This window comes from Rhopalosiphum padi, chromosome 1 (assembly GCF_020882245.1).
Source record: "Rhopalosiphum padi isolate XX-2018 chromosome 1, ASM2088224v1, whole genome shotgun sequence".
In the NCBI taxonomy this organism is placed as follows: Eukaryota; Metazoa; Arthropoda; class Insecta; order Hemiptera; family Aphididae; genus Rhopalosiphum; species Rhopalosiphum padi.
In genome coordinates, this window is record NC_083597.1 from 62,605,016 (window position 1) to 62,620,414 (window position 15,399).

Below are 15,399 nucleotides of genomic sequence, written 5' to 3' on the forward strand. Positions count from 1 at the left end.
AATGTGTGGTATAATTTATATTTAAACGGAAAAAATAAATATTTGTATTATTATTTTTTACTATTATTGTTAATGATAAAAATTCAATAGTATGAGATGGTATTTTGGTTTAAGATTTTCCTTTTTATTTTTTTAAATAATATACTTGAATTAAATTTAAAACTAATTTTCACGAGTTAATTTACATAGAGAATTTTCATATTATTCAATTATTAGTATAATCGTCGGGAACAAGTAATTCGTGGATGTATTCTAGTATGTCATATTCTGTATACTAGGCTTCTTATGTGTTTTTGTATTCCGTGATTATATTTTTTTTGTAATTATTATAAATTTATTTAACTGTTACACATAAAATAATAGATTAATTTGAATATTAATTTAAAAATACGACGAAATGCTTTTTTTTTAAATTACCTATAGAAATATAAATTCAAAAATTAAATTTTTCAAAGATCGTTCAATATCGTAGTAATAAACTTGACCCTAATTTATATTAATCTAAAAAAACACCATTAAACTGTTAATTTTATTTATACAAATCTTGTAGGACGTTTAACCAGTAAATACTGCAATGAATTATATTACTTATTGACATTTTTGAAGAACATAACTGTCAATAAATAAAATATTATTCATCAATTCATCATTATAGTTACGAATCATGGCAGTAGTTAAAAGTTTTTTTTTGAATACATATACTATATGAATACACATGACAATCTTCCACTATATATATAGATGTTCTTCTCAAATATTTTTATATGATTTTGGGTCAAAATGCAAACTTTATTTTGCATAAAACTGACAAATGACCAGATATAAACAAAAAAAAAACTATTCAGGTAGGATATTATAATAATATTAAGCGCTTTTCTGACATGTTTATCTAGCATAAAACGTCACGTTATATCAGCATGAACAGACGAGGGTCACGATTTTCGCGGTTTTTCCCCTCGGTGACACCTGCAGTGTCTTGTAAGTTGTAGTCGTTGGATTGAAAGTTGAATATTGTTTAGAAATAAAAAAAAATTGTTTTCCCTTTCTTCTTTTTCGTCTTTCAGTCTTTCCGTCTTGGACATGTTTGGTATTTGGGTACCTTTCCAGGTCACCATTGGGTATATATTGGCTGTGATTGTGAAAGCTGCGTAGCGCTTTGACATTGATCGATAATTTACATACAATGCATGTAAATATAGGAGCTTCCACATCGGGGTACTATTTGCCCGTTTTCTGTCTCGTTCTGTTTCCCCGTCCTCGTATCTTCCTTTACTCCTTTACTGTTTTCTTTTCATCTACACATATCTGTTGTTCTGAGACGGCTATAAATTTAAACAGTTCCCCTTACCGATTTCACTTCAAGATAGAGAGAAAACTACACTATTTTTATTTATGCAGAGCACACTATATAAAAAAAAAAATACTATTTCCTAGGTATAACTTATAGTTGGCATATAATATTTGTATGATTTTATTCTCTTATGTACAAACTTAATACTTATAAAAAAACAATAATACTATGAAAGTATTATTTTAAATATTCATTCAAGGTTTGGGTATGAGTTTTTAAATTATTTTTTTATAATATTGCCATATTTAGTAAATCTATAAATACATACAAAATCGATAAAATTACCTACCATTAAGAAACAATCTAATTTTACCAAGATGCACTTTTCATTAAAATAGTTTCCGATCAAACCCACAGTAACATGACTTATAATATACTAAACAAAAAACTTAACAAAATATTTTAGTAGTTTTCTTTTTAAAATATTTCATATGAATGTGTATATATTTTTGGATGTGATCAAAGGATGTGACATTTTGAAAAATACGAAAGTTTAATCTGAAGCGAAACGCAATAAAAAACCTGTCAGACTGAAACGTTAACTAAAATAGAACACCTGTGTCAGGGTATTGCTTCATTTTCTAAAAATTCAACTTCTATATTTCCTCTTATTAACATCAATGGTGTAGTTGTGAATATAAATAGAATCAAAATAAAATATTAAATTTATTTTATTTTATTTAAGAAAGGTTTAATCAATATTATACTTTACTATTTATAATAGGTAACTAGGTAAGTATTAGGTACTATAACGTATTTAAATTTTCAAAATAAGTAAAAAAATATAAATAATAATACATTAAAGATTATGTATTTTAAAAAATTCTTTTTTGAACCAGTAAATAATACCTAAATCGTTAAATACTAAAAATGAACGAAAATATTATAGAAAGAGAATGTTGATCTTGTTCACCTAACTTACTCAGGCACAATTCAATTTAAAATTATTTAGTTACTACTATACATTTGAAAGCCATCATAAATCATCGTACTCGTAAAATTATTCTATTTTAAATTTGTTTTATTTCATAACATAGTGATAAGACATTTTAAAAATGTTACGTACTTATAACAATAATTATTTATGGATTAACATTTAAAAAATGTACCTAGTAAAGTTTATACTTAAAATAATGATTGATGAATATCACGTAAGAACATTGTTTTACAAGAAACATAAAAATTGCGTAATCATAAATATGTAGACGTCGAAAATAACAAATTTATAAAATATACTATATTATACATAAATACCTAGTATTATTCTAAAAATGCATTTTATTTGTATTTACAACTATTTTGAAATAGTTGGTATATATTATAATAATATTATAAGAGTAAGAATCAATACATTTATTTGTGAACCGTCATTAGTTCATCGCCATACACTATTTTGGTGCTATTATTAGATAGTATGTGAAATCAAAGAAGATATAATTTTATAAATAAGAGTCGGCTTACCATTTTTTGCAAATTTGCAACTCTAGATGTTCCAAAGTTAAGGAGGTAATATGGATCAGTACGAAACTCAAAATACGCATAAGTCATGATTATTGTACTTGGGAGGCCATGACTTGTGTGGTCGACACGAATATTGTACAGCAAAAATACACTGGATAAATAATTCTTATTGGATTATAATATAACCCTAGATTTTAGTTCAGAAGTCATTAGTCAGGACATATTTACACGTGTCCAATTCATTATACATTGGATGTGTATCAAACATTTAATTTTTGTAAATACAAAAAAAAAGTTTTATTATTCGATAATTATGAATATGGCAAAATAATACACATATATAGGAAGTTCTAGTCCAACGTTCCAAGAGTAGTAAAAGTAATACCTACGACTACGAATACCTACAAATATTTTTGTTATAATATTATATTATTATTTAATAATATTTATTATTATCTGAGAAACAGTAAAAAATCCCTGTAAAATAAAATTTTTTTTTAATAAATAATAATAATAATCATTATCATTATTGTAAATTAATACGTTTGGGGTTGACTTGATGTATGATGCAATATATATTATATATAATAATATATTGATAATAAATACAAGAGCTAATTATGATGTGTATAGAAAAAACATTTCTCTATAATAAACTTAAATTTTTTTTTAATAATTATATGTTACTTCGCTATTTTTTATTGCATAATGAAATAATATTTATTAGATACCTATTTAACATTAAAAATACAACTATAATATTGTAATATACTTTTGTTTGAATTAATTTTTAATTTTTTTTTTAAGTTATTACAATATTACCTAATTAAAGAACATTTATATCTTATTCGATTTATGGAATTCAAAAATTATGATAATGATTTAAACACATTCATTGTTTTTGATAAATAATTATTAATCAATACTCCAAGTATTAAAATAAATATAGACATTTCTAAAATAATGATTTTCGTTTTTTTAGTTCATTTTGAAGGATTTAAACATTTAGATTTTCAACAATTTATTTAAATGGTATGAATAATAATAGAAATACAGGATTATATTGGTAGATAATTAACGAAAAGGAATGAAAGTGTTATTATTATTAAAAAGTTAAAATTCATAAATATTTAAAAAAAACTTTATTTGAAAAGTTTGTTAAGTTTTAATTATGTTTATTGTTTATCCATTTATAGTTTTAAATATTCTTCATAAATCTGATTGAATACACGCGATGTAGGTAAATCTAGAACTTGATTTTAAGACAATAGTCACTAACAATAACGATTCGTTACCACAATAGGTTACTATTAACTGCTATCATTTTAAATAGTGTGTAGCAGGTGTTTTCTACGAGAAAATCGTGTGGCTCATATTATTATACTTATAACGTTATAACCCTTAAAACCATTATAATTATTTTTAATCAAAATACTTAAGTAATTTAATATATTAAAAAGCAAATAATAATTAATTTTATTGTTTTCCTATAAAATATATTGTCATATTGAACAATAGTTCTAAGAATAATTAAATTTGAATACATTTAGATGCGCGAATGGCAATAAAAATAAAATTAGTTTTGAGGAAAACGTTTTCTTTTATTTATTATTTTTGTATAGTAGTTTTAAGAAATGCTTTAATTTGATTACTATTAAAGTTTGAAGAATTTACTTATTGAAATGATTTTATTTATTTTAATTTTATCTACACTATACGATTTTGTCAATAATAAGAAATTATTATTTGTAAAATATCTTATGCAGCAAATCCCCGATTATCCGCCACTCTCTCATCCGTCAACTTCTATTATACGCTACCCACTTTCATAATGTTATCGTAAATTATGAACAGAATATTGCACGCCCGAATTATGGGTATATACGTACTTGTAAACAAATAAAACTTATCTATAAAAAAAAAGCTCAAGATTCATATTATAAACAAACTAAAATATTAACAACTTTTTTCAAATTATTTTAATTTATCATCATATACATTAATACGTATAATATTAAAATTAATATAGGTACAATAATTATTATAAATATAAAAACTAATTTATTTAAACTAACTTATTTAATTCAATTATACATCACTCTCTTGGTCCCATTTAAGACGGTTAATCAAGGTTTTTTTGTACTTCAAAAAAATAAAAATATTATATATATATATAAACTGAACCGTTACTTACTGAATCATTTTATTTTCCTCAAAACAGACATTGTGATTTCACTTGTTAACAATTTGTGTAAAATAAATGCTATATTATGTTTATTATTTACGGAATATTTAGTAACATTTATACCGATTTAATCGTTGAAATTTATTACAGGAAAAAGAATTTTTATCAAAATGAGTATGTATTGATAAAAATGAATTCCTCCATATTTACAAATATTTTTTAACAATATATCATACATTTCAACGAATACATTTAATAAATTAGCACAAAACAATGCAATTATGTTTGAAGCTTTGCAGATTTCGTATTGGTAGGTATGAAAAAATACAACCACCAGAAAAGTAAAAGGGAAAATAAGAAAGCTTAATAATATAATAAGGATTCCCGTTGATATCACCAATCCAATGATTTCTATGAAATTCTCATCACAGATGACCTGTCATGTTTTCGTGGTAGTTTTTGCATCCAAAATGTACAGTCCAAGGGGGCATCCAATGATCATGCAGTTTTATTATCTTTATACTGTACAGTGTACATACACAATTACTACGATAGAGACCCGTCACGTACATGGTATACTTTCACTTTGTAACCTTATAGATCACATTGCTGTCGATCATCATCACTGGGTTATTGATAGGTTGTTTCTGCTATCAAAATGGGCCGACTTCTCAAACAATTTAACTAAGTGTATATCAATAGAAGGTGCAAAAAAAGGCACTAAGTCAAGTGCGCGGAAAAAGGTCCAATAATTCTATAATTTGTTTTTTATATTTAAATCGGCACTTACTGCGGATTGAACCATTATACCTTAAAAATAAATAATAAATGTAATATTCGTTTATTTTGTTTTTCAATTTTTGGCACACAATCTACCAGCTAAGCGAAATATCGTTTATTTGTTTATATTTTTGTCGAACATAATGTAAACACGTGTTTGGTCATAGGGTAATTACGACGACAAATCGTATACAACAGAATATCGCTTTCTAATGTATATGAGAGATGAGACGATTGTAATCTACGGTGAGCATAATATATAGTAGTTACTACAAAAGATACAGATCTGATTGGACAATGTTACATTGTGTTCGTTTAAAAATTGTATTTGGATAAGTGTTACGTCGTTAAAACAACTTCAAATACAAAAGTCATAAAGAAATGTAGTTTTTAATCGGGACATTTGAAACGGGATTCCCAATTGTTCGTTAATGTATTCTATTCCCACGTCGACTTTGTAGTCAAACTATTTAGACATTGACGTTATTTTTTATCTATACAATTCCGTTTTAAACAGTAATTTTAATTTATAGTTTTAAATATTATTATTTATTTATTTATTTTTTATTTTATTTTAGAAAAATAAAACCATTAAAAAAGTAATGTTTCAACAGTTTATTTTAATTTTTAATTTTCACAAAAATTTATTTTCATAAACTATATAGTGTGATATTTTACTTATTGTTATAATAATAAATTGAAATATTGAGTAGAACTGAAATAGTAAAAAATGTATTTATTAGAAATAGTTAAGATAAAAAGCTTAAATAATTTTTTCAATTTCATAAGCGGCTTATAAAAAGACAACAAATAACAGTAAATAACATAGAAATTTGAAATTAGAGGTCAAAAGTTAAACCTAGTCTTGCCAAGAGAAACAAAAGAAATGCAGGTGGTATATGTATAGTGTACATATATATATATGCACGTATGTTATGCGTAAAACCGCAAAATGTGATATGGGATAATCATTTTGTTTCTTCTAATATCATAGAGGCTTTCTTTTTACACAGAAACACATTCAGCTATAGAGTATAACCAGGTCTGATTTCATCTGGTCAACAGCGGGGGAATAGATCTCGAAACTAGTTATTATTACCACGTAGGCATACAATTTGCTTAGATTGTCCGTTACACGAACAGTAACTATCAGTAGGTAATAAAAATCCAAAGTAATTTATATTATATTTTACACTTAGTAAAATAAAGAATTATCTTAGAATACCTTGTACTTTGGTACAATGATGTCTGATAATTTCTTTGATAACCAAACCAAATTTAAACAAAATAAATTATAAGTTAGAGTACAATTTTACGAGTAAAATATGATATACCTATTAAAACTTTTAACTGTGAAATAATTAAATAAGTAGAATTATAAAAATTAATTGTTTAAGCTTTGATCAATTAATGAATAGGTACTATGGATAATCATTATTACAATTTAGAACTATGATGTGAATAACAATGACGCATATAATGCATCCACATAAAATCAATGATATTATAATGTTTGTATACATTATATTGCTGAAACACTGAAGTGTAACTACAATGCGTTGCGTTGATTGAAATACGAGTATACACTTTACATGCTTTCAAATATTATACGATTTAATAACTCGTGTAGTTATATGCAGTGGCGTTCAGACGGGTTACCAAGTAATGCAATTGCAAGCGATGTCGAGAGGAGATGGGTGTAAATAACTGATATCACACGAAAGCTTCATATTATATTATAATAATTATAATTATTGTAGACTATCAATGTGAATATAAATATTTTTGAGATTTTGAGAGCAAAGAGTAAATTTTTTACGTATTAAAAAACAAAATATATAGGTGGTAGGACTTTTGTTAACTGTGTGTGATTTCAACATTTCTCTGTGCATAACTGTAGTAAGTTATGTGTTGAATAATCAATAAATAAGTGTAATATGATTAATTTTTTTTTAATTAAAATTAATTACAATTTCATCTAATCCAGAATATCACATCTACTAACAAATTAATAGTTTTGTTTTAAATCGTATTTAATATTTTAGTGTTAATGAATTAATATTATTTTTTATTTTTTACAATGAAATGCATATTTTTTAAGTACCTATATTATTATTGTTAAACGTATTTTAGTTTGGTTAGCGTATGTTCAAAACATCATATTTTTTTTTTAAATTACTTAAAAATGCTACTTATTTTTATCGATTATTAAATATTTCAATAGAATAATCGTTGGTTATAGCATTTAGCATTGCAACTTAAAATAGTTTTGTGAGGTCATTGCCCGACAGCAATATTGTATACAATATTACAGTATAGTATGCGTGTATATGTATGTATTTTATGGACTGTTGAAAGTGATGTAATTGAATACTATGAGAAGTATACCTACTTGATAACACGGCTATAGTGTTCTAATATGTCTGCAATGGGTGTAGAACTATAGACGTACTGTGTTGTTATTAGCCGACTGTGACGGATCGATGTACAACAGGTTCTAGGGTAGCGATCGTAATAATTGTTATCGATAATATCGGAAGCCGAGGGGGCACGGACTAAACGTTGTGTTGTTCCAGTTGTCCAATCGGTTACTGCAGGCTTTGCGAAAAGCGAAAATGGCGTTTACTACAATATACTGTTGGTGTTAATGATGCGTTAGAGCGAGTCTATTAATAGGTGAAAATTCACCGAGTGACCGCGATAATAATTTACACACATATTATATTTTGACAGCTATTGTTTAATCGAGCGTACTTTTAACATTTCAGATTTAGGTACCTCTTACCCATGCTCATAATACAGGTTAATTGAGTATTGAAAAAAAAATCTAAACAATGATAATGGTTAATTGACTTTGTTCGGTGTTAATAGAAACAAAGTCAGCATGTAAAATAAAAAATTGCCAATAATTAATTTGATGAATAATATTAAAAATAAATAACGCTAAATAATGTGTTCTTATAACAAACCGATTAAAGTAAAAATGAATAGTTCTTTCATATATAAAGCATTCATCGACGTTTTTATTATTGTATCATCTTATTGTAATATATTATATTTTTTTATAACAAGTTATTGAATGTACTTTGAATTATTATATAGGTCCGTGCCAGCATGAGAATAGCGACCTCATGGATCGTCATGTCTCTACTGACCGCCATATTCGAATCGTCTCAAGGCCATGATCATCACAAAGCGCTTAACAGTGAGTATAAACGTAGTTAAAATATGTTAAAGAATTGAAAGATGGATGAAAACATCATACAAATGAATTAAACTGTTTAAAAAATCAATAGTAATTTAATTGACTGATTCATTTTTAAAGTTATCAGTAAACTGCAATTACTAGTAAACAATGTCTATATTTTTATATCTAAGTCTTAAGCATAAAAAGTTACCGATGATAAATATAAATAATAATATGCTATATGTAGTAATGTGTATTCCAAACACACATGAATAGTGTATTCAAAAATTAATATTTTATAGTTTACCTGTTGAATGAAACTACAAGCAATTCTAGATTAAAATGATGAGCTAATACTTTTCACAAGAAATTAATTGAACACAAATATACGAGTTTAGTTAAGTCATTTTTCTATGAAATAGGAATACTGCGAAGTACGAAGATATTTTACTTTATTTTTGACAATGATAAAAACAATACGACGACAGTTACATTAAAATTATTGTTCTCTAGTTGTTAATTTAACCAACACAATTATCTATTATGTAATACCCCTGTTACACTGTACAATTATTTAGACTGTAAGACTAGTTATTCTAACGGTTCGGCTTGGGCCAACGACTCTAACCATTACAACTAAAACAATAATAATTATTAAAAAAAAAAAAACAATATAAACCGGAACTTGTTTACAATTTTCATTTAAATATAATATCATAATACACAATAAATCCAAACGCCGAAATGACTAAGTGAAATGGTATTTCATTAATTTTTAATCAATCATTTATATTATATAATATTTGAAATACATTTTTTAATTAGATTTTACTCGGAAGAAAAAAAGAATAATTTATCACATAAAATATAGTTTAAATTGTATACAGAAGTTCGTTATAAAATGTGTGTTATTAAAATATTGAATACCCATCAACCGTTTGCAACTATAATTATATTTTCGAATTGGATTTGGTCGGACCACGATAAAACATTTCAACGTTTAAAAACGTATATAATTTTGAACCAAAACAAATTACAGTTGTCGACACGATTATTTCGATTCATTGACGACTTTAAACGGTTTGTGTTGTATGAGCGATTATTATACGATCGGATATGAAACATTCAATGGGCAAGTAGGTGAAACGTCAAAACTTAAGGTATCTAATAACCTTTTCTAAACTTGTTTGAAGAGTGATTTTTGTATTAATAGTGTTGGCAAACTGAAATCGCAAAAAGTATCTTTAAACCTATAGGTACCTAGGGCACAACGGATCTTCCGAAAAATGTTTTTGTTTGTCGCATCCCACGCATCCACCAACCGCCCCACAGGCGATGGGAGAATTTCATCATTTAAGTGGACGTTATACTAATATGTGTTGTCTCCGTTTTACCAACGTAAGACATGGTTAGCACACTTCGGTTCAGCGGAATTGTATGCTGTTAGCTTTAATATTAAAATCAAATTATCTAATTGACCTTTCCGATAAAGTGAGTTATGGTCATTTTAAAGTTTTTATACTTCAAATAGCTATAACTCACTTAAAAACAAAATATCGATAAAAGCCTAAGCGATGTTCTAAATGATGTTCTTAACTTTAAGTTTGATAATAAGTGAATCGACTCTTATTATTGTATACTAAAGCTAACAGTATAAAATGGATTCTGCCGAATGGAAAGTGTTTACGATGTACGTCGGTATTTACCGAACAACACGTGTGGTTACGAGATATCCTCTTAACACGAACATCATCGCGGAAGACGAGATAAAAAATTTCCCAAATGTTGCCCCTCGAAGAAAAGACACACTTAGGAATCGCCTATATAATATTATAACAGCGCGATCCGAGAATAGTCAAAAATCAATATTCCCACCACGCGTATACGACAATGACAATAACAATAATATTTACGAACGTCGCGTATCCGCAGATTACAAGATCAACAAAAAACCATGTTCGGTGAACAGCTTGGAGGGCACGTGCATGTTCGTGTACGAGTGCATCAACACCGACGGCCGGCACATCGGCATGTGCGTGGACACGTTCATGTTCGGCAGCTGCTGCGCGCACAACCTGACCACTGCGCAGCTGGCCATGTTGCCCGACTCGTCGGAACCAGCGGTGCTGTTCACGCAGCCGGGCGGCAATGGCGTGTCGCAGCGGCCGCAGCACAGGCCGCACCACAGGCCGCACCGGCCGTCGCAGGTGATGACGCGGCCCAACGGCGGTGACGGGGACGGTGCCGCGACGTCGTCGGTGGACAAGAAGTACCACTACCAGCCCGCGTCGGCCACGCCGCAGACGCCGAACGCGCAGTCGCAGTTGGCGCACGTCAACCGCGTACCGTCCACCAACTTCATATCGAACAGCCGGCCCAACTTTTTGTCCAGGCCCGCGGCCCAGCCGTACACGACGACCACGACGACGACCACCACCACGACGCCGCAGCCACCGCCGATGTTCACCTCCGGTCGGCCAACCGTCCAGGAAGTGGATGATAACGACAACAAAGTGGATTCGGTCTGGTCGCATAGGTTTGTACATAATAATTTAACCATATTTTCATTCACGCGGGGTACTGTTTACCACTCCTCCGAACTTAGCGATTCGTCACATCGCTATGTTTTCATAATATTAATATACGGCATATTACAGATTGCGGTAGAACGATTTATTAAATTAAAACGTTCTGAAATGATCACAATCGGTATGAACGTCATACGTTTTTAAGCGAGTATTTGAAAATACGATTTAAGCGATTATCGTTTTTTTTCCGTAAAAAATTACGTCGAAAAAATAATTCCACTAAGCAATAAAAAAAAAAGTTTAAACATTTATGATAATTAGTTTAATTGTAAATGAAATTTACGAAATACGAAAAAAATATCAAAAATGAGAAATGTTTTAAATGTAAATTATAAGTTTGGAACCCGTGCACGATTATACGAATTCGTGTATAGGAAAATATTATATAGAAATTATTTGTAAAAAATAAACGACATTGTGGCATTATAATTATATGCACCGCTGACTCAAAGATATTGTGTAATTATTATTATTATTATTATTCAATATCCCATCCAATGTTATTTAAGAAATAATTTGAATAATTTCTAAGGAGTCGGTGTAATAACCAATATTTTTAATCTAATGTATGGCACTCAATATGTGTATATCTATAAAATAATTAATAATTATTTAGAACATGTAAATCGTGCCAAACAGGTTTTAAATAAACTTATATGGTTCTATTATATTTATTAATACTTTTAAATCAAAGAACCTATCTGTTCATAAAATAAATAACTTTTTTTTCATTGAAACGACTTTATCAGTCTTTGTCAATGTCTTATCACTCGGGAGCGGTATAGTGTGTCTAATGCACTACTACCCCTTCTCTAAAGAAGATAATTCGTACGTGTGTAGACAACACTCTCAGTGAAGTGGACCCGGCGGGAGCACGGTAGAGCAACCCGATCAACGGCAGGGTAATATGTAGTAGTGTTTTTTGCGCTGTACCGAAGTTCAAACCGATAACTTTACATGTCATGGCGAGCTGGTGCTGTGGCCATTGCACCATACTTTCACATATAAAATTATAAATAATCACAAAAAAAAAGCATTTCACATTGTTTTCCTTTACAAATTAATATAATTTAAACATAAATATTTACATTTTTAGACCTAGTTGGAGTTCGAGTATGGGTAACCATCATACGTTCATCACCAAGCCAAGGCCAATCCCTCAACACCGACCACAATATACAATACCATCGTCGACAACGTTGACGATCATTGACACTACCACTAATCCTACTACTACGACGACAACTACTACCCCAACTCCTACGACAACAACTACAACCACTCCTGCACCTACACCACCATCACCCCCGACCACTACAACTACTACCACTAGTAAACCTTTAGTTATAAGTACTACAACTAGTCCCATGGCCATGCCCACCACAGTTCCGGGTAAACCAGAGAAACATACCGCCAAGCCGGGTGTATCAGCCGAGATGAATCAAAAATCAATGCGTACGTTACTAACAGATAAAGTTTTGATTAGAAATACATATTTATACGATTTTGTTTTTCTTAGCTTGTGGTTTGGCTCCTTTGCACCCCAGGCACGAAGTCCGCATTGTTGGTGGGAGAAACTCTGCGTTTGGTAGTTGGCCCTGGCAGGTAAACAATATTGTCCACATTATTTTTATATTATGCACATAATAATACCTGAAATAACCATGATATTATCAATTATAGGTGTCTGTACGAAGGACATCGTTCTTTGGGTTTTCCAGTACACACCGATGTGGAGGAGCTTTATTAAATGAAAACTGGATAGCAACAGCTGGCCATTGTGTAGATGAGTGAGTAAACGATGATATTATTTTTTTAATATATAAATAATTAATTACTATGTAAATTAATTATAGTTTGCTGACATCACAAATTCGTATAAGAGTCGGTGAATACGACTTTTCATCCGATCAAGAGCCATATCCGTTTGTTGAGCGTGCAGTTGCCCGGAAAATTGTGCACCCTAAATACAATTTTTTCACTTACGAGTATGATTTGGCCATGGTGCGATTAGAAGCACCAGTAAAATACACACCACACATAGTGCCTATATGTTTACCTGGCTCGGATGACCTTCTCATAGGCGAAAATGCCACCGTAACTGGATGGGGACGATTAAGCGAAGGAGGCACTTTACCTTCTGTGTTACAAGAGGTAACAATATTGTTTATATTTATTGTAATTTTACTATGCATATTTTTTTCATTGTTCGTTACCTATTATCGCTACCGCCTACATTTCATTTTTACTCAAAACAAATATTTAATAGATAATTATTAATTATTATATTTTTATAAATCAAATATTAACAAAGTAACGCTTCTCACATGAAATAAGGAATAATATTACTAGGTTTCAAATGTACCATTGATTGAATGACTGTAATGTATTTATTAAATTAAAATACAATGATCATTGATCACGATTTTGAGATAAAACGTACAATACAAATTAGATTCAATTTATTGCTAATAAATCACCTCCGACCCTTAAAAAACTGAACGTTAAAAACTGAAGCATTTTCTACTATAAAATCTTTTTCCACGCAAAAAAACAAACATTATAAAACTAATAAATCTATCGGTATTCACAGAATTTAAAAATCAAAATTTTGTTGATCCCGAAAAATAAGACCATGGATTAAGTCTGGCACAATAAGTGTGTCCGTGTCCAAAAATATCTACACAGAAATTTCCCTTTAATATACTTTATTACCTTATACATATCTTAGTTTGTTGGCTACTTTATACTAACTGTAATATCTAATAACAATATAAATTTAACCTTCATGATAATTAATATAAATTTATATTTTATAAAATTAATTTGTTATTTGTATAGGTGAGTGTACCAATAGTTAGTAACGACAAGTGTAAAAGTATGTTTTTGAGAGCGGGTAGACACGAATATATACCAGATATATTCATGTGTGCCGGATTTGATGACGGTGGACGTGATTCATGCCAAGTGAGTAGAATCCAAATATAATATTTTAAATCTGATAGTAAGAAAAATAATAATATTTATTAACCTTTTAAGGGCGATTCTGGTGGTCCATTACAAGTTAAGGGTAGAGACGGGCGTTACTTTTTGGCTGGAATCATAAGTTGGGGAATTGGATGTGCAGAGGCCAATCTACCCGGCGTGTGTACCAGAATTTCCAAATTCGTACCTTGGATTCTACAAACAGTCACATAGTTATATTATTACCATTATCACGGTAGGGAGTCTTTTATGTAGACTCTCTGACTTTGACGTTAATTATACTTATATGTTTTTAAATATTTTTAAGTACAGAAAATACCGAATTGGTAGCACGTGTACGTTCATTTTCAACGTTAAAAAAAAGTTGTAAATTCTGTTTTTTTATACGTTTGTAAATAGTTTATACATAATATATTTTTATCATAATTTTGTTAGAATAAAATCTTGCAATAAATCTATCTTCTGTATGAATAAAACCATAAAATATAATACAATCAGAAAAGCATAATAAAATAATGATTCTAAAATCACATACTATTTGTATTATTATTTAGTCTTAAAGAATCAAAAAACTAGAATAAATAAATTTTACAATGTTTTAAAATCTAAAATATTTTATACCATTGAAATTAATTTACCTCGAAATCTTTTAATATGTTTTTGAATTATATTATGTTAATCAACGTTTACAAAAATGTTCTTACATTACTTTTTTACAAAAGGAAGAATAATAAATTATTTGTATATTTGCATGAAAGAATTTTTACATTAAACGGTGAAAAAAAAATCAGCAGATTATACATAAATTCTGCCATCAAAGATTTAGAAAATCGATATTTGAAAAAGCACAGTATTTTGAACA

At 29.0% G+C, this 15,399-nt stretch overlaps 1 protein-coding gene across 1 annotated transcript in view; it reads left to right on the forward strand.

The window, feature by feature from the left end:
* Positions 1-15,067, forward strand: part of LOC132917232 (serine proteinase stubble) — a 32,685-nt gene extending 17,618 nt beyond the window's left edge. The window contains exons 2-9 of the mRNA XM_060977870.1: positions 8,880-8,982; positions 10,897-11,500; positions 12,649-13,007; positions 13,072-13,157; positions 13,236-13,342; positions 13,409-13,706; positions 14,394-14,519; positions 14,592-15,067. Of these exons, the coding sequence (XP_060833853.1) occupies positions 8,892-8,982; positions 10,897-11,500; positions 12,649-13,007; positions 13,072-13,157; positions 13,236-13,342; positions 13,409-13,706; positions 14,394-14,519; positions 14,592-14,750 (1,830 nt within the window). The 5' untranslated portion in view covers positions 8,880-8,891 and the 3' untranslated portion in view covers positions 14,751-15,067. The remainder of the gene's footprint in view (positions 1-8,879; positions 8,983-10,896; positions 11,501-12,648; positions 13,008-13,071; positions 13,158-13,235; positions 13,343-13,408; positions 13,707-14,393; positions 14,520-14,591) is intronic.
* The last annotated feature ends 332 nt before the right edge of the window (positions 15,068-15,399 follow it).